Source organism: Eumetopias jubatus, unplaced genomic scaffold (genome assembly GCF_037043125.1).
Source record: "Eumetopias jubatus isolate StellerSeaLion01/CBP00866 unplaced genomic scaffold, mEumJub1_p1.0 scaffold_10, whole genome shotgun sequence".
In the NCBI taxonomy this organism is placed as follows: Eukaryota; Metazoa; Chordata; class Mammalia; order Carnivora; family Otariidae; genus Eumetopias; species Eumetopias jubatus.
In genome coordinates this window covers 100,378,410-100,398,935 of record NW_028274816.1, presented here as the reverse complement: position 1 = coordinate 100,398,935, position 20,526 = coordinate 100,378,410, and the positions used below count along the sequence as shown (strand labels likewise).

Below are 20,526 nucleotides of genomic sequence, written 5' to 3'. Positions count from 1 at the left end.
TATTTATTGAACTGCTACTACACTGTTGGGAGGCATTGTGCATATGGCAGTGATCAACACAAAGTCTAAACCCCCACTAATTACCAATAGTTAGACAAAATAATCTTACCAACTTAAACTTCTGGCATGGGACAGGGGGAACAGAACATTTATAGAGCCAACGCATATACCTGAAAACACTTAAAAGTATCTGATGTTCTCTTATGATGTCTAAAATAGTCTTCAAAGACTGATCCTAATGAAGCAGAAATATAAAAGCCATCAAAGTCACAACATCTACTTCCAAAAGGCTACTAAACTGATTAAGACCGAGAGCCTGTCCTGACATCTTTAAATCTATTTACTTCTTACTTTTAGAAACTTGAAGAGATGTATGAAATATGCTGATTTGCAAAACTATTCAAAACAGGACTCTTAGTAAACTATGTTAATGCATTTAAATATAATTTCATTTATTAAAACAATGATTACACACAACTCACAGAAACACTGAGTAAAAAATGGTACATCTATTTCCATGCCAAAGCATCATTTTTACAAATTCCTCCTGAAAATAAGTCTTCAGTACCATAAAAACAATGATTACTTTCAGCATCATTTAAGTATTTTTTTAGTAACTATAATATGATAAATGCTACCTCCCTGAAACACTAACTGGAAACATTAAGCACATTAACTATTCCTTACAAGTTTCTAAGTTGTTTTTTTTTTTTATATTTTATTCATTTATTTGAGAGAGAATGAGAGAGAGAGAGAAAGCACAAGCAGGAGGAGAGAGAGAAGCAGGCTCCCCACTGAGCAGGGAGCTGGACACGGGGTTCAATTCCAGGACCCCAAGCTCATGACCTGAGCAGAAGGCAGATGCTTAACTGACTGAGCCACCCAGACACCCCCAGAGTTCCTAAGATTTAAAAAAAAAAAAAAAAGACTTCCTACTCAATAGAATTCAAATTCTCTAGTACAGAACTAACTATATTGTCATAGCCAGTTTAGTGATCTATACAACAGCCAGATTAATTTGATTTTCAAATACAGATGTTTTCTAAGGGCACAGAAATTTAACTGTGACCTAAAGGAATCTCCATCCTTCCATCTTACCAGGGTATCAAATCTGGCTTTCCAAGATAAAACAGTTCAGTTTTAATCACATAGCCTAATATTACTAAACAAGGACAGAGAAGAGGCAAAAAGGTATTACCAATGAACATGTTATGGAATCAGAATGTTAAACCTGAAAAGGGTATCTCTTCAAGGATGACATGAGATACCCAAGCCCTTAGAAGAGATTAATAAAGGGAGTTCGTGAGGTGATTTCAATTAAAAAAAAAATCACCTAAAGAAAAATCATACTTTTACTCCAAATAAGATTTTTTTTAGCTCAAATTATATCAACTCACGGAAGGCGGTCTCATAGTAACCATAATGCAAAGATCAATTTATTTTTTAAATGGGAAAATCAGCTTAATAAATACAATTTCAGGGAGGCCCCTGGGTACTTCAGTCAGTTAAGCATCAGACTGATTCTTCATTTTGGCTCAGGTTGTGATCTCAGGGTCGTGAGATCAAGCCCCGCATCAGGCTCCACGTTAGGCATGAGCCTGCTTGGGATCCTCTATCTCTCCATCTGCCCCTCCCCGCACCCTGCCCATGCAGGTACACATTCTTGCTCTCTGAAAACAAAACAAAACCATACATACATACAATTTCTGGTTAAAATAACCCCAAAAGACATGGGGCTCAGGGTGAAAGGGAAAAAATTAGGTCCCTATTTAAAAAAAAATGTTGGGTAACACTTCTATGCCCTGAGTTTTATTGATGTTTGTATCCCAAATAACTAACACAGTATCTGGGATAGAGTGGTGTTCAATTAAAAAGCATTTGTTGACTCAAAAGAATGAACATGTACATAGTGGGTCTAGAACTTGTTCAGGTCTATGTATTTAGTCATCATAGCGCTTTCTGCTTCATGCCATGAAATTCTGGTAATTTAACTGTCTTGTAATCAAGTAATTATTTCATCAAAAAGAACATAAGGCTGCATTAAACAGGCCATATCTCAAAAAATATGTAAGGTATTATAAAGAAATATTTGAATTTTGCATTACTGTTCATTAGAGACTTGTTCAATTTGTTTTATCTACTGTCCATTTGTTAGCGATCAAAAATGCAGGTATCACATGCTTAAGGAGTTAGATAGACTTAAGGCTCACTTCAATATTTTTTAAGCTTATTTATTTACTTAAGTAATCTCTACATCCAACATGGGGCTCAAAATCACAACCCTGAGATCAAGAGTCACATGGTATTCTGACTGTACCAGTCAGGCACCCTGGCTCACTTCAATTCTCAGAAAGTTTAGAGTGGAAATTATCTGAATAGAGAATATTTGGGAGAGTTATATAGATAGTAGTGAATCCTACGGCATTGTAATAACCCAACAATCCAACACCTTCTTAGAGCTGTATTCTCTTACTATTGGTTAATAAGCTTTCCATTACTACACTGAGAATTTTTTACTATTCCAGGATCCCTCAATAACCCAAAAGACTTTTCAGCTTCATTTAAACTGCTCCACCTTTACTTTCCCAATAATCCTCTTCTCCCCAGTTGATCTTTATGTTTTTTTAAGATTTTATTTATTTACTTGACAGAGAGAGACATAGCGAGAGAGGGAACACAAGCAGGGGGAGAGGGAGAAGCAGGCCCCGCACCAAGCAGGGAGCCCGATGCAGAGCTTGACCCCAGGACCCCCGGGACCACGACCCGAGCCGAAGGCAGACGCCCAACAACTAAGCCACCCAGGCGCCCCTATTTTTTTTTCCTATACTTTTCTAGGTAATCCCCAAAAAAGGCTGGGCTACAAAATCTCAGTTCTCCAATAAGAAATAATTTCTAACCACTTGTGTCACCTTTGACAGCCAGAGCCTGAGTCTCAGTAGCCTCCCCCACAAAATGGATATTATCCTCACTTTCAGGTTTGGTATGCAGATCAAGATATAACCAACAGAAGATGCTTTGTAAACCATAAATCACCATGTAGGATGTTGAACTCTACACCAATTATCTCCTTAAGGCTTCAGAAAATTTTTTTAAATAAAAAAAATTTAAAAAGAGAAAGAAAATTTTAAAAAATCAATGTTTTCCTTTCATTTCCAAATTTAGCATTTTTTAAAATAAAATGAATGATACTCTAAAATAGAAGCTGTGACCAATTATAATATTTTACATGCAATTTGATGATAATGAAATCTCTATTTACAGATGGGAGAAAGTTATTATCCAGGATCAAAACCAAAGAATCATCCAAAAATGTTTCCCATATACCATTCCATTAACAAAATGAGACTGAGTATGAAAAGCAATGTTACATAAATATTAAATCCAAGCCAAAAGAATGAACCTAAAGAAGCGTAATTTTAGGGGCACCTGGGTGGCTCAGTTGGTTAAGCGGCTGCCTTTGGCCCAGGTCATGATCCCAGGATCCTGGGATGGAGCCCCACGTCGGGCTCCCTGCTCGGTGGGGAGTCAGCTTCTCCCTCTCCCTCTGCCCCTTTCCCCTGCTCGTGCTCTCTTGCGCTCTCAAATAGATAAAATCTTTAAAAAACCAAAACATAATTTCAACAAAACCTTCTCCAAATTAAATATATAGTTCAAATCATCTAAGAAAATATATTTAGCCTAAACAAAACTGAATAAACATTGTCAAGATGTTCACTATTTTACTATTATTGTCACCTGGAAGACAATAGCAGCTATATGTGTACTGAAGGGCAAGATACTAATCCACAGTGTGTCAAATTTGTAATAGATCAAGTCCACATGGAATATAAGAATAAACTCAGAATGTCAAGTAGATTGAAATTACTAAAAAATCCCCAATTTCCTTCGGAGTCTCTGCTAAGAGTCCAGAGATCCTAGGTCATCCTTAGAATTTTTTTTTTTTTTTTACAGTTCTAAAAATCTGATTCCATACAGCTTTGAAAGCAATTTTGTCTCTTCCTAGTTCCTATTTCTCAAATATTGGTTCACTAGTGAATTTTTATATTTTCAAATATTTCTACTTGATTGGACTATTCTACTTACAAGAAATCATTATCACTACATACTCTATATTGCTTTTTATCTTATATTTTTAAAAGATTTTATTTATTTGACAGACAGCGAGTGAGCACAAGCAGGGGGAGCAGCAGGCAGAGGGAGAGGGAGAAGCAGGCTCCCCACTGAGCAGGGAGCCCGAAGCAGGGCTTGATCCCAGGACCCTGGGATCATGACCTGAGCCGAAGGCAGCCGCTTAACGCACTGAGCCACCCAGACACCTCTATATTGCTTACTTTAAGAGTCTCTTGGAGGGGCGCCTGGGTGGCACAGTCCCTTAAGCATCAGACTCTTGGTTTCAGGTAGGTCGTGATCTCAGGGTCCTGAGATCAAGCTCCCAGATGGGCTCCATGCTCAGTGCCAAGTCAGCTTGAGACTTTTTCTCCTTTATCCCCCACCCCCCGGCACTCTCTCTAAAATAAATAAATCTTTAAAAAAAAAAAAAGTTTCTTGGACACTCACTTTCTTGCCTAAGTAAGAAATCCAGTTTCTACATGAACCAGTTTCCTTGATAACAATGCAATTTAAAAAAAATTATGCAAATTAACCTAGGCCAAGAAGTCCATAATACGGTGGGAAACAATGTAAATCGGGCTAAGGATAATACTATTAAGAAAAATAAACAGCATTACACTAATTCAGACCCAAAATCACTAATACATTTTAGATGACTAAAAGAACCAACTGTCTACCCTACTTGCTATAGTGAAAGTATTTTCTCAGAAGCCTATTTCATTCACATGGCTCAGAGCAAATTCTTTGGGGGAGCTTGTTTAAAACGTAATCTCCTGGGGCACCTGGGTGGCTCAGCTGGTTAAGTGTCCGATTCTTGATCTTGGCTAAGATCTCAATTTCACAGTTTTGAGTTCAAGCCCTGTGTTGGGCTCCATGCTGGGCATGAGGCCTACTTAAAAAAAATAAATAAAAAATAAAAAGCAAAAATAAAAATGTAATTTCCTGAACCCCACTCAGACCCGCTGAATTGTGCTGGTTGGGAATCTACATTTTTAACAAGTACCCAAGGTGATTCTGTGGCTCATTAGAGTTTGAAACCATTAAGTCTAATGGAAAAAGTACTGGAGTAGAGGTCAAAAGATTTGTGCATTTATAAACACAGCTCATAGCCTTAGCAGTCTGACCATGGAAAATACTTAAGTTTCTCAATCTATTAAGTGGCATTATCTCCCACTTTACATATTGAGGAGGAAAATGAGATCGAATACAGGTATAAAACTTATATACCATCATGTTCAATTCCCTAAACCTCCAAATCTTTTTTAAAATACAGGTATACTGAGGGTATAGCAAGGAAACACTGCTTACTAGTTACAGAGCTCAAACTCAAACCCAGGTCAAATTTCAAATGAGATCATAAAGTGGTAACCTAAAGTGGGTCAAATCTAAGTCTTCCATATATTTTGTTTATCCCAAATTATTTTAAACTTTTCTTTTTTTAAAAAGATTTTATTTATTTATTTGACAGTGAGAGAGGGAACACAAGCAGGAGTGGGAGAGGGAGAAGCAGGTCTCTCGCTGAGCAGAGAGCTTGATGCGGGGCTCGATCCCAGGACCCTGCGATCATGACCTGAGCCAATGGCAGACACTTAACGACTGAGCCACCCAGGCACCCCTCAAATTATTTTAAACTTTGAGCCAATATTTATCAAGTAGGAAACTGACCAAAAAATATCTAGATTTCTGGTTCCTTTTAAAAAATTCAGAAGCTCTGGGGTGCCTGGGTGGCTCAGTCGAGCTTCTGACTCCTGATTTTGGCTCGGGTTGTGATCTCTGCGATCAAGCCTCATGTGGGGCTCTGCACTCGGTGGGGAGTCTGCTTGAGATTCTCTCTCTCCCTCTACCCTGCCCCTCCCCTCCCCATGTGTGCACTCTCTCTCTCAATCACTCTAACAAATAAACCTTTAAAAAAAAAGGCACCTGGGGGCGCTGGGTGGCTCAGTTGGTTAAGCGACTGCCTTCAGCTCAGGTTATGATCCTAGAGTCCCGGGATCGAGTCTCGCATCGGGCTCCGTGCTCGGCAGGGAGTCTGCTTCTCCCTCTGACCCTCCCTCCTCTCACGTGCTATCTCTCTCATTCTTTCTCTCAAATAAATAAATAAAATCTTTAAAAAAAAAAAAAGGTGCCTGGGTGGCTCAGCAGGTTAAGCATCTGCCTTCGCCTCACGTAGGATCAAGCCCCACATCAGGCTCCCTGCTTAGGGAGCCTGCTTCTCCCTCTTCCTTTGCAGTGCTCTCACTCTCTCTCAAATAAATAAAATCTTTTTTAAAAAGCTTAAAAGTGCCAGCAGAGGAATATAAAGTATAAGAAATTGAAAAAAAGGGATGGGGCACCTGGGTGGCTAAGTCATTAAGCGGCTGCCTTTGGTTCAGGTCGATTGAGATCGAGCCCAGTGTTGGTCTCCCTGCTTCTCCCTCTGCCTGCTGCTTCCCCTATTGTCCTCTCTCTCTAATAAATAAATAAATAAATAAAATCTTAAAAATAAAGGAAGGAAGGAAGGAAGGAAGGAAGGAAGGAAGGAAGGAACTAAGGAAGGAAGGGAAAGGGAAGAAATTAGAATATAAAACAGAAGTTCTTACCACTCAATCTAGCCTTAAGTTTCTAGTGACTTTATACAAATTTATGTTAGTCATGAATAATATATGTAACTACTTTAAGAGCCTTAAGAAAAAAAATCACATTCACAGGTATCTCTATAATTTTTTTGGCCAGAATAACTGCTGCGTATTTCAATTCTGTAATATTTGCATTTCTCACCACCATCATATCTTTCCAGAACAGAGAAGTGAGCCACCACAGACTTTAGGTACACTATAGCATATTGATTAAAATCATAGTTTTGGCACCACTATTCTACCACTTATTTGCTATAAGATCTTGGGCAAAGCATTGCTCATAATGTCAATTTCCTCATCTAAAAAACAGGAATGGTATCTACCTGAAAGAGGATTTATTTAGATAATCCACATGTAAGCACTCACTGAACACTTAATAAATGCTAGTGGCTATTATAAAGGACTAACACTAAACCCAGTGAACAAGAGCTTGCCAGTCAGGCATATGCATGAACTAACTATACACTGTGCTTCTTGGCTGATTTATCATCCTTCATATTTGTATCTTCTTTTCCATTTCCATTGCCATCACTCTAAGTCCTCATCAACTCATACCCAGACAACTTTCTAAACAGTCTTTCATTCATCTTCAGACATACTTTGATCATACTAGTATTTAACTTCTACCAAAAATGTCCTGGTTTGGTGTATTGGAAAGAACAATAGATCACAAATCAGAGAATTTGGAGCTGGGTTTCAGCACTATCACAAAGACATTCTGAAACCCTAAACCTCAATTTCTCCATCTGTAAAATGAATTTTAGATAAAATTATCTTTCATATCTCTTTTTCCTATAAAAGTCTCTCCGATCAAAAACTGCCTTTGGCTTACAAAATAAAGTTCTAAATTGGAACAGTATTAAAACCTTCTGCATCAGTGTGGATAGGTAAAAGCATAGTTTTGAAATGCAAAAAACCAAGGTTTGAATTCTGATACTGTCATTTACTGGTTGCTTATTCTTGGGCAGCTTACTAAGCTTCTCTAAGCCTCAGTTTCTTCTGCAAAATAAAAACAGCAATTATCTCACAGACTTATAAGAATTAAATAATTTGTTAAGTGCTTAGCACACAGTAAACACTCAATAAGTATCTGGTTTGTGCCTATTCAAACCAGTTTCCCATCACTGCCTTCTACTTATGGCTTCCAAACTGCTCTTGGAAACCTAAAACTTTGCTTCAACCAAAACAACTGTGTCATTCACCGACCCCCACCCCACCTTTCATATATTAAGGTTCAACATCAAAAAAATATTTGGAGAGGTTCTTCTAAAAATAATATGAAAGGTGTGTGGGGGGATGGGGTAAGTGGGTGATGGGCATTAAGGAGGGCATGTGATCTAATGAGCACTGGGTGTTACATGCAACTGATGAATAACTGAACTCTACCTCTGAAACTAATGATACACTACATGTTAACTAACTGAATTTAAATAAATTTAAAAAAAAAAAGAAATGAAAAATAAATAAAAACCATATGAAAGGTCTATATGGGCATTCCCCACTCCAGCCAGCCATGGAGTAATCACCTATTTGTATACATCAGTATCTCCTGTCTTTGGTAATATCCATTCCTCCCTCCTCAAGACTTCACTGTGAAGTTTTACCTAGTCATTCCTTCTTCTGAGGACTTACAGCATTTACGCTAAGATTTTCCCCCTTAACTCCTAAAATGAATAGCAAACTCTATGAGTAAGGGCAGTATCTTACAATATTATATACACTCTTTATAATGGTCTCTTGAACACAGTAAATATTCAATAAATGTGCAAATAACTCCATGTAATTCTTCACCAGTGTCTCCTTAAAAGTAATCTACCTTGATAAAGTCCAATCTGCTTCTGTAACTAGTTCACTCTCTTTTCTTAGTTAAAAAAAAGGGGGGGTGCTGGCTGGCTGAGTCAGAAGAGCATATGACTCTTGGTCTCAGGGTTGTGAGTTTAAAAGCCCAGGTTAAGTACAGAGATTACTTAACAAAATCTTTTAAAAAGATAAATAAATAATAAGTTTACCCAGATTCACTTAAAAAAATAGCTTTCTATATTTATTTATTTATATATTTTTTAGCTTTCTATATTTAATTGTTCCAAATTTCATTTGAAAAATTGGCCGCATCTTTTCTGGTTATTTTGCCACAAACTTAACATATATTTAATGTCTTTTGATGTATCTTTTAAATGTGATGATCTCTATACTGAGAAACGTAGTCCATACAGAATTTAAGTTCACTATTTCCCCTTCTCCTCTCCCCCAATCCCTCTCCCTTTTTAAGTCTAGCCCTAAAGCCCAGACCTCTTACTGCAGACTGCTAATTCTAATGTTATTTACTAAATGGGCTTCCTCTTCTTCATATTAACGAAATCCCATTCAGAAGGTCACAGGTTTTACAGAATCTGTACTTTACCAAATTTGATACACGAATACTAAAATTATGCTTGCCATTGGCAACTGTGTAAAGACTGCAAAGATCAGGGGCGCCTGGGTGGCCCAGTCATTAAGCGTCTGCCTTTGGCTCAGGTCATGGGCCCAGGGTCCTGGGATCGAGCCCCACATCAGGCTCCCTGCTTGGCGGAAAGCCTGCTTCTCCCTCTCCCACTCCCCCTGCATGTGTTCCCTCTCTCGCTGGGTCTCTCTCTGTCAAATAAATAAAATCTTAAAAAAAAAAAAAAAGACTGCAAAGATCATTTAATGAGCAGGGAAAAGAGATAATTCAACTACAGGCTCCTTCACCTAGACCAGCTTCAAGTATAAATAACTAAGCCCTTCTGACAATCCATACCTTCGTGCTGGGGGAGCTACATGGCTGTCTTCCCCCAACTACTCTTATTTCCAGTTATCAACGTTTTCTGAGAAGAGCAAAGATATACATATAGGAACATTGATTTCAAAGTTATGCTTATACTTGAACGGCAGAGACTCAGTAGCTATATGACCTTTCCAAAACTGTTCCTTCATTTATGAAATGATTATACTATTTCATTAAGTGGAACATACAAAACATTTAGATTCTAAATCAATGTACACGAAATGTACTAAGTGTAATTTCCTTTTCAAAAAGAAAAATAAATTTCAAAGGGAAACTAATATAAAAGGACAACAACTTAGATTTTACAAAGACCCTATCCACAAAATTTATCTACGTCATTATAATATTAAAGGAAAGCTTATTGGGACACCTGGCTGGCTCAGTCAGTAGAGCACCCCTGATCTTGGGGTTGTGAGTTCGAGCCCCATGTTGAGTATAGAGATTGCCTAAAAAAAAAATTAAAAAAAAAAAAAGGAAACAAAAAAAAGGGAAAACTTATTTTTCTCAGCCAAAGAATTATTTTTCTTAGGAAGTCAGTGAAGTTTTAAAGATCAACATTCTAGTTTAACAATAAAGTCTATTTTTTCCTTTTTTCTTTTTTAAAGGGAGGAGGTGGGGGGAAGAATCTTAAGCAGGCTCCACGCCCAGCACAGAGCCCAACACTAGGCTCGATCTAACAACCCTGAGATCATGACCTTAGCTGAAATCAAGAGTCAATGCTTAACTGACTGATCAGTTGATCAACTGTCAGTTGATTAACTGACCAAGGCCCCAGTAAAGTCTAAAATGTAACACTACATATTTCTATTCTGTTGTATTGAATCTAAGTCTAGTTTTCCTTCAATCATAAAATGTAAGAACACTGCTATTACTAGCTAATGCAGGCCCTACCCAACTATATTTACCATTTATTTGCTAAATGAAACTAGAGCAGGGATGAGGGAAGCGACATATACCTAAAAACAAAAAACACACCCTACTTTACTACTCTGCTCTAATTTTGCCTACTCTTTTTCAAAATAATTTTCTCTCTATATTTTTTTAAAAGATTTTTTATTTATTTATTTGACAGAGAGAGAGAGATAGCAAGAGCAGGAACACAAGCAGGGAGAGTGGGAGAAGGAGAAGCAGGCTTCCCGCTGAGCAGGGAGCCCGATGCAGGGCTCGATCCCAGGACCCTGGGATCATGACCTGAGCCGAAGGCAGACGCTTAACGACAGCCACCCAGGTGCCCCTATATAGAGATTTTTTTAAAGTAGGCTCCATGCCCAGAGCGCAGCCCAACGTGGGGCTTGAACTCACAACTCTGAGATCAAGACCTGAGCTCAAGGGTTGGACACTTAACCGACCGAGCTACCCAGGTGCCCCAACTTTTATATTTTTAAATAGCAATGTAAGTATATCACATCAAATTTTAAAAGAATACAATAAAAAGCAACTCAGTTTCCCTTCAGAGTCTGCCTTTACAAGGAGTTTTCTCTGCATAGTCAAGAAAATACAAACATAAATATACAGGTATACCTCACAGAATGTACCTGTTTAAGGCTTCATAGTAGAGTGCCTCAGTTCATGACTCTCAACACAATATTATTCAGCCAATGATTTTAGATAGTAAAATGTTTATATTTCATTCTCAAAAACCTAATTCAGCATTTTTAAGAAAAAGATATGCAGAAATCTGGAAATACATTCCACATACACTAGAACTTTGGAAAGCTTCTTAAGTATCTATAAACGGGACAGACATGTTACTACACAACCATATTAATTATCTGGCAATAAGGAAGAAATGTTTAGGCAATGTCCTAGCAATTTTTTAAATTTTTAAAATATACATTTATATATTTGTTATTTTTATATATTTATTTTTAAATAATATTTTTATATATTTTTATATATTTGTCAGAGAGAGAGAGACAGAGAGAGAGAGAGTGCGCACAAGCAGAGGGAGCAGCAGGCAGAGGGAGCACAAGCAGAGGGAGCGGCAGGCAGAGCAGCTCCCTGCTGAGCAGGGAGCCCGATGCGGGGCTCCATCCCAGGACCCTGGGATCATGACCTGAGCCGAAGGCAGCCACTAATGACTGAGCCCACCCAGGCGTCCCCCTGGCAATTTCTTAAAAAATTCACAAATAGCTGTATCTTGAAAATTGGCTGGGGGTTTTGGGATTGACAGGTAACTCATTTTAAATAATAGTAAATAGATACCTAAGTAAGGTATCTAAGGTCTTCACACAGGTAGGTGGTCTGATTTCGGGGAACAAAATACTGATTTTAAGCAGGAGATGTGTATCTATCAGTATATATATATATATATATATATATATATATATATATATGACTGTGTGTATATCTATGTATGCAATATAACACAAATGGTAGTTTAATATATACCACACACTGTTCTATACATTCCTTTCTACTTATTGTACCTTGGAAATTGTTCTACATATAACAAATACATACTAAACTACTTCAATCCTTTTAAAGCAGCATGGTTTCCCTTTATACCATTTTAGTATTCTATTTTTTCAAATACAAAATGCCATTAACCACAAAACACAATTATTTTATATGCCCAAAAGAAATTTAAGAGTTGCCAATTATAACCATAATGCCATTAACAAGATGCATTTAAGTTTCCCTTTATTAAAATATGAAAAAAATGTCTTGGAATCAATGAAATATGAACTGTTTCCAATCTTTTGTTATCACAAAATAACATGATATAATAACCTCGATCATACATTATTTTGTGCATTTCAAAGAGTTTTAAGTGAAGAACAGAAAATTAGGATTGCTGACCCCAAGGATAGATGCATTTTATTTTTAAAGATTTATTTATTTGAGGGGGGAGGGGCAGAGGGAGCGGGAGACAGAGAGCTCCAAGCCGACTTCCCGCTGAGGGTGGAGCCCAACACAGGGCTGATCCCATGACCCCGAGATCACAACCCGAGCTGAAATCAAGAGCCAGATGCCCAACGGACTGAGCCATCCAGGCACCTGAGGATACATGTATTTTAATCTTTAGGTAATTCAGGTTGTTCTCTGCAGTGGTTTACCAATTTTTATTCTTATTGGTTATGATGTAAATACGTGTTTTCCCAAAATACGACCAGGCTAATTATCTTTAACCTTTCCAATGCAAAAGTGAAATATTGTATCTTGTGGTTTTTAAAATGCGTATTTCTCTTATGAAAAGAAGTGAGAGTATTTTCATACACTTAAAGATCATTTGCATTACTTTTCTATAAACAATGTTCATATCATTTCCCCTTTCCTCTTTAGGCTATAAGTCTTTCATGTAACAGATAAATACATGAAGGAAATTTGTCCTTTGTCTATAATGAGATATTGCAAATATTTAAATGTATCCTTTTTTTAATGGCTTCTGGGGTTGGGGTTACACTTAGAAAAGGTCTACAGCCATGCCACCCTGAATGTGACAGATCTCATCTATACTTAAAAATTTCCTTGTTCCAACATTATTTTTTTTTTTAAAGTAAGCTCTATGCTCAACTTGGGGCTTGAACTCATGATCCCAAGATCAAGAGTCGCATGCTGGGCACCTGGGTGGCTCAGTTGGTTAAGCGACTGCCTTCGGCTCAGGTCATGATCCTGGAGTCCCGGGATCGAGTCCCACATCGGAATCCCTGCTCAGCAGGGAGTCTGCTTCTCCCTCTGACCCTCTTGTGCTCTCTATTTCTCTCTCTCAAATAAATAAATAAAATCTTTAAAAAAAAAAAAAAAGAGTCGCATGCTCTACCGACTGAGCCAAACAGGTGTCCCTCCAACATTATTTTAGTTTTTTTTCCAAAATTTTATTTATTTGTCAGAGAAAGAGAGAGAGCACAAGCAGGGGGAGGGGCAGGCAGAGGGAGAAGCAGGCTCCCCACTGAGCAAGGAGCCTGATGTAGGGCTCCATCCCAGGACCCTGGGATCATGACCCGAGGCGAAGGCAGCCGCTTAACCAATATATTTTTAAAATAATAATTATCGGGGCACCTGGGTGGCTAAGTCAGTTAAATGTCTGCCTTCAACTCAGGTCATGATCCCGGGGTCCTGGGACTGAGTCCCACGTTGGGATCCCTATTCAGCGGGGAGTCTGCTTCTCCCTCTCCCTCTGCCTCTCTCCCTCCCCACTTGTGCTCTCTGTCAAATAAATAAAATCTTTAAAAATAAATAAAATAAAAATAATAATTATCCCAGTGCACATCCTAATGATCTTATGGTTTCTTTCTTTTTTTAACATTTAAATAGTTTATCCATCTGGAATATATGTCAGGGTAAGGTAGCACAATGAGGATCCAACTTCTTTTTTCTGAGTGGCTATCCAGTTTTCCCAATGCCACCGTTTAGTGATTGGGGCTCTTCTTAGATTTTGTAAATTAGGCTCAGAAGTGGCAATAACTAATGACCTCAGAATTAGTGAAACAGACACCAAAATTAGGGGCTTAGAGACTATAAAATGCACACAGCATTAAAAATACAGATCCAGAAGTAAATTATCTAGCACATATTGAGCACATTATAGCTACTATACTGTAAAATTACAGACTAGCAAGACAGTGCTTCTCTATTTTTTTTTATTAATGATATTTAGGTTTCTGATTAAGACCTAAAGACAGGGGGGCACCTGGCTCAGTCAATGGGTGTGTGACTCTTGATTTCAGGCTGTGAGTTTGAGCCCCATGATGGGTGTACAGATTACTTAAAAATAAAGTCTTAAGGGGCGTCTGGGTGGCTCAGTCGTTGAGCATCTGCCTTCAGCTCAGGTCATGATCCCAGGATCCTAGGAGCGAGCCCCGCATCGGCTCCCTGCTCTGTGGGAAGCCTACTTCTCCCTCTCCCACACCCTTTGGTTGTATTCCCTCTCTCGCTGTGTCTCTGTCTAATAAATAAATAAAACCGTAAAAAAAAAGGAAGAGAAAAGACCTACAGATGGCTTATCTCCAATTCAGTTAAAACATCTAAATATATACTATAGAGGTGTTAATAGCAATCAGCATTTACATAGCATTTTATAATTTTTATAAAGTGATTTCACCATTTTTATTAGTTTACTTCACCCAATCACTGTGAATAAATGAGTGAAGATTTTAATTCCCATTTACTGGACTGAAAAAATAACTCAGTGATGGTAACTTGTCCCTTTTACTTAAAGTGGCAGAGCCAAACTCAAACCTAGATCTTATATTTCAAAATGTTGCTCACACTGCCTTCACATCTTACACAAAGTACTTTTACACAAAACTACACAAGATTCCCTACCTCAAGGAACTTGGGAGTGATCTGTCAGTTAAATATTCAGATTGATCACATACTTAATTCTAAGCATGGAAAGAGTACATAAAAGTATAAAACTCAAGAAACCTTCAAAGATCTACAGTAGTTTAAAAGAGCAAGACTTGGGGAACAGGAACAATTTCTTACCTACTTTGTCCTTTGCTTATGCTATTTACAGCCAGTATAGCTAGAATGCATTATTAGCTCAGTAAATATGTGTTGGTTGTCTATTACTGATTGAACCTCCTAGACAGGGTGAGATATGAAACAATTATCACACCCCATCCATTTTTCTCAGGGGCTGAACTTTTGCTTGTGATTAAAAAAAAAAAAAAATCAGCCAAATCATCAAAAAGCACCTAGACAATTTAACAAAGGAAGTTTAGGTACCCCATTTCTGGACTATATCTACCGACTAAACATTTCACAGCAAAATAAAGATTTTGAGCTGCATTCCATTTTAAAGCTGCCAGATGGTTATAAAACAATTTCAAGAAACAAATCTAGTCCAACTGCCAAAAAATACAACTATCATTCATTGTTGCTTTATTCCAAATTAAATACATCCTCTGCCTCTATAATAAGCAATTGTCCATAATATTTCTCATCAACAGGCCTTTCTCTGTATTTTTCCCTTCAGACACCCTGTCAACATATCTGTTCTACAAGTCTTTTTTTTAAATACTAGCAATCACTTATCTGCCACACACAATAAGAGTTCTTTTTTAACTTTTGAAATATCCTGGGGGCCTGGGCTCAGTCATTAAGCGTCTGCCTTCGGCTCAGGTCATGATCCCAGGGTCCTGGGATTGAGCCCCATATTGGGCTCCCTGCTCGCCGGGAGGCCTGCTTCTCCCTCTCCTACTACCCCTGCTTGTGTTCCTGCTCTTGCTAGCTCTCTGTCAAATAAATAAATAAAATTTAAAAAAAATAAACTTCTCAAGTATCTTAATACTAAGGGAGGAAAAAAATGGTAAGAATAAAGGAAATTCAAGTACAAAAATAAACCCAATTCATAAAGTATAATTTTTCTATCCTGCCAGAAAATCTCATTTTAGAGTCAGCATACCCTATTCCCTAATCTATCCAGTGACAAGATATTTGCACTGTAGCCTCCAAGGCCTGACACTCTTTGTATAAACCTTGGATGAATAATACATAATTTTTATTTTTTTAAAAGATTTTATTTATTTGAGAGAGAGAAAGAGAGAGAGAAGGAATAGGGTGGAGGGGCAGGGGAAGAGGGAGAAGCAGACTCCCTGCTGAGCAGGGAACCAGAGTAGGGCTCCATCTCAGGACCCTGGGATCATGACCTGAGCCAAAGCCAGACACTTAACCAAATGAGCCACCCAGGCGCCCCTGGTTGAAATAAATTTTAAATGTTAACAAAATATCCTGAAGAGATCAGGTTTAAATTTTAGTGGATGGTTATGTTAAAGATTAAAAAAGAGAACTGACAATTTACAAAGCTGTGAGCCCGGAAATTACATGCAGTGCCTAGTCTAGGCAATACTAAAAAGGCATTACCATTTTCACTAAATTGACAGGGCTTTCTTCAGTGGTTATCTGTAGCAAAGGTTTGGTACAATGAAAAAAAATCTGTCATGGGGGCACCTGGGTGGCTCAGTCGGTTAAGCGACTGCCTTCGGTTCAGGTCATGATCCTGGAGTCCCGGGATCGAGTCCCGCATCAGGCTCCCTGCTCAGCAGGGAGTCTGCTTCTCCCTCTGACCCTCTTCCCTCTCGTGCTCTCTATCTCTCATTCTCTCTCTAATAAATAAATAAAATCTTTAAAAAAAAAATCTGTCATGAATTACCTCAACATGCCATAAATGTGGTTACATTCTAGGTCAGATCATGTGGGTATTATAGAAACAACTATGCAAGAGAAGTACGCACACTGTTGAATCTAACACTAAAAAATTAAAGATCCATTTACAAGACAATTAAACAGCCTTTAATGTTGGTAATAGAATAAGATTCCATTCTTCTCAAGGGTAAAGATACTGTACCAGCCATTCAAAACAGATGGGCTTTGCACAATTATTGTGAATTTAGTGAACACTACTGAACCGTATACTTTAAAATGTTTAAGATGAGGGGTGCCTGGGTGGCTCATTTGGTTAAGTGGCTGCCTTTGGCTCAGGTCATGATCTCAGGGTCCTGGGATCCGGCTTGCATTGGGCTCCCTGCTAGGCGGGGAGTCTGCTTCTCCCTCCCCCTGCTCTTATACTCTTGCTCGCTCACGTGCTTTCTCCCTCTCAAATAAATAAATAAAATCTTTTAAAAAATAAAAATAGGGCGCCTGGGTGGCTCAGTTGGTTAAGCGACTGCCTTCGGCTCAGGTCATGATCCTGGAGTCCCGGGATCGAGTCCCACATCGGGCTCCCTGCTCAGCAGAGAGTCTGCTTCTCCTTCTCACCCTCCTCCCTCTCGTGCTCTCTGTCTCTCATTCTCTCTCTCAAATAAACAAATAAAATCTTAAAAAAATAAAATAAAATAAAAATAAAAATAAAAATAAAATGGTGGGGCGCCTGGGTGGGGCTCAGTCGTCAAGCGTCGGCCTTCGGCTCAGGTCGTGATCCCAGGATCTTGGGATTGAGCCCCACATCAGGCTCCCCACTCAGCGAGAAGCCTGCTTCTCCCTCTCCCCCTCCCCCTGCTTGTGTTCCCTCTCTCACTGTCTCTCTCTCTCAAATAAATAAAATCTTAAATAATAATAATAATAAAATGGCTAAGATGGGGAAAAAAAGGTTAAGATGGTAATTTTATGTGTTTTTTACCGCAATTAAAAAGAAGAAAAAAGAGATGGGCTTCAAATTCCCCTTGTAATTTAGATGAATAATGGACTTATATGCCTGCAACCATGGAGATGGGAGTTAAAATATGAATAAAACCTCCTCTTTTCAAGGAACTCAAAGTTCAAAACACAACCAAAATTCTAGACTATTCTTCTTTTTTTAAGATTTTATTTATTTATTTGATACAGAGAGCCAGAGAGCAAAAGCAGGGGTAATGGCAGAGGGAGGAGAAGCAGGTTCCCCACTGAGCAGGGAGCCTGATGTGGGGCCCCATCCAAGGATCATGGGATCACGACCCGAGCGGAAGGTAGACACCCAACTGACTGAGCCACCCAGGCGCCCCTTTTCTTAAAGTAAAAAATAAAATTTTCTATCACAGAAAAATAAGTGAGTATTCAAGTACCTCTCCTTTATTCACTCTCTCTCACTCTTTCTCTTTACCTCTGCTAGGTGTACTTGAAAGTCTCTGACGCTTAGAAATGAAAAATTCTGGGATTCAAACAGATTTGCTCTTAATTATATTCTTTGTATCAAATGCAATGAGTTCTTGTGCCACTGAGAAAACAAGTTTAATGGTAATCAAATCTTTCTATCTCCCCCCAAAATAAATTAGTGCTTAGTAATAAATACTAATTTGACTAGAACTTGTAGAATTATAATTTAAAAAGCAAAGGTTTTTGGGGTGCCTGGGTGGCTTAGTAAGTTGAGCATCCGACTGTTGGTTTCAACTCAGGTCATGATCTCAGGGTCATGAGATCGAGATCCTCATCAGGCTCCACGCTCAGGATGGGGTCTGCTTCTCCCTCTCCCTCTACTCTTCCCACCCCTGCTCTCTCCCAAATAAATAAAATCTTACAAAAAAAAAAAGCAAAGATTTTAAAGACTAGAATGTCCTGCTTTATGCTCTGTCCTGTGCCCCTTAACACACATTTGAACTGATTAGACTTCCCATTCAAATTGTGAAAATCTATTTTCAAAATTCAAAGAATCAGTCAATAAAAGCACACCTCTCCCCAAAGATCCCTTTATACAATGAGACCCCCTCATGACCAGAAGTGGAAGTGCAATGATTCCCATCATTTCTGAGGTAGTGTTCATATCTGTGAAGAATAAACAGTAGCTCGTGAACATGAGGGAGCTAAAAAGTGAATGGAGTTGGTTTCCAACTAACAAGAACTCAAAAGCAGAAATGTTAGTATTTTGTTTTTATCCAAATGATTACTATAATTAAAAGAAAAATTAAATGCAATGGAAACTTTAAGCCACATATTTTCCAGAGCCTGATCTGAACCTGAGAAATGGACCTCTGCTCAGAGAACCACAGGAAACAAACTGCTGCTTCCATTTTTTGTTTTGTGTGGGTTAATTCTCTCTACTACTACATGGATTCTGACTGCAGAGAAAAAGAACCAGGGCAATCACCAGCTTCAGGGAGAATTTGGAAAGGCAAAAATTAAATTCTGCTGTTGAATGGCTCCCTTTATAATACTGAAGCCACAATACAACATCACTAAATGACACAAAGAAAGCACACTCTGAGACTATGTGTTCTTTTTACTCCACCCACCCATAACCCCCAGCAGAAAAATTTAAAACCAGTGGAGCCATATATACACAATGTTTGACCTGAAAGTATTCATGACACAGCAGCTTACTCCTGCAAACTATTAGCTTAACAGTAACTTAAAATACAGTTATAGGAAAAATATAGACTGTTCTAGGGGAGAAAAGGCAGGGGAAAAAGCCCAAACACTTAAAAAAAAAATATATATATATATATATATATATTCAGGCATAAGATCAAATCAAAAACATTGTTTTCTTTCTTTCTTTCTTTTTGTACATTTAAAAAACTTACCCTGAAGAGATTTTCCCAATCCCTGGCCCAGCTTCCACCCATGTTTCTGGAGTAAGCGATGTCCAATATTATCCTGACAGACAGAACAGAGAGACAAACCAAAAATATTCCAATAATATATTCTTCCCTTCCTAGTGACATTTAAACAGGTGATGAGCAAGAGATAATTCTACATATATGCATGCAAAAAGATGCTAATAATAGGGTAAATGTGCCCAACAAAAGGGGCATTAATGTAAAAAGAAATGCTGGCCAGTATTTTATATGGGAAGAACATAGGGGTAAGGGTCCTTTCTGATGGTGTGCTGGGCAACTTTTGTACATAACACTTTAAAAAGGAGAAAAAAGGGAAGGGGAAAAGGGGAAGAATACATTTATGAAGTTTAAAACTAACATTAAAAAGCATAAAATCAAGGTACTTATACAATCATATCCACCACCTAGACAGCACCACTTTAAGATTTTTTTTTTAAAGAAAATCTACACTGTGTTTACTTATTTTGTTTATGTGTCAGGCTTTCATGATACAAAGTAAGTTGTAAGTGTAAGACTGCCCCACCACTAGAAATGAAAACACAATCAGAGCAAAATCCAGGCTAGACTTGATTGGTTTTTTTAATATATATATATATATATATAAAATATATAAATATTTAACTAGCATGCAGCCAATATTAAACTGAAAAAACAGTGAGGTTAGTAAAACAAGAAATTAAATTGATTAAACAGAAAAATAAAATGAGCTCAAGCACAGACTGAGTGATGCATTTCAACATGTAATCTAACAAAAATGCTAAAATGTTAGAATGAAACAGGCCTAGCAATAAGTTAACAGTAAAGAACCATTAGTGCATGTAGGGGGGAAAAAACCAATATACATAATGTCTCATCTTCCTAGGAGCATATCAGAAAAGGTATTTCAATGTAAATTGTATGAAAATGCACCAGAAACAACAATTAATGTCAGCTTCTGTGTAAGGGTTCAAGATCTTAGAAACCTCTGCATACCTTTGTCCTGTTTGCTTTTTACAAATATTGTGAAGTATGTAGACAAAAC

At 38.0% G+C, this 20,526-nt stretch overlaps 1 protein-coding gene across 4 annotated transcripts in view; it reads right to left on the bottom strand.

Annotated features, from left to right (window-relative positions):
* The window catches only part of GPATCH8 (G-patch domain containing 8), a 119,179-nt gene that overhangs the window by 60,883 nt on the left and 37,770 nt on the right, over window positions 1–20,526 (bottom strand). For 3 of the 4 annotated variants that reach the window (XM_088028239.1, XM_028092721.2, XM_028092722.2), the window contains one exon: window positions 19,470–19,542. The exons of the other annotated variant lie outside the window; for it this stretch is intronic. In XM_088028239.1, coding sequence (XP_087884365.1) covers window positions 19,470–19,542 — 73 coding nt within the window. Of the gene's footprint in view, window positions 1–19,469; window positions 19,543–20,526 lie in introns of those variants that run through there. 4 annotated transcript variants of the gene reach the window in all.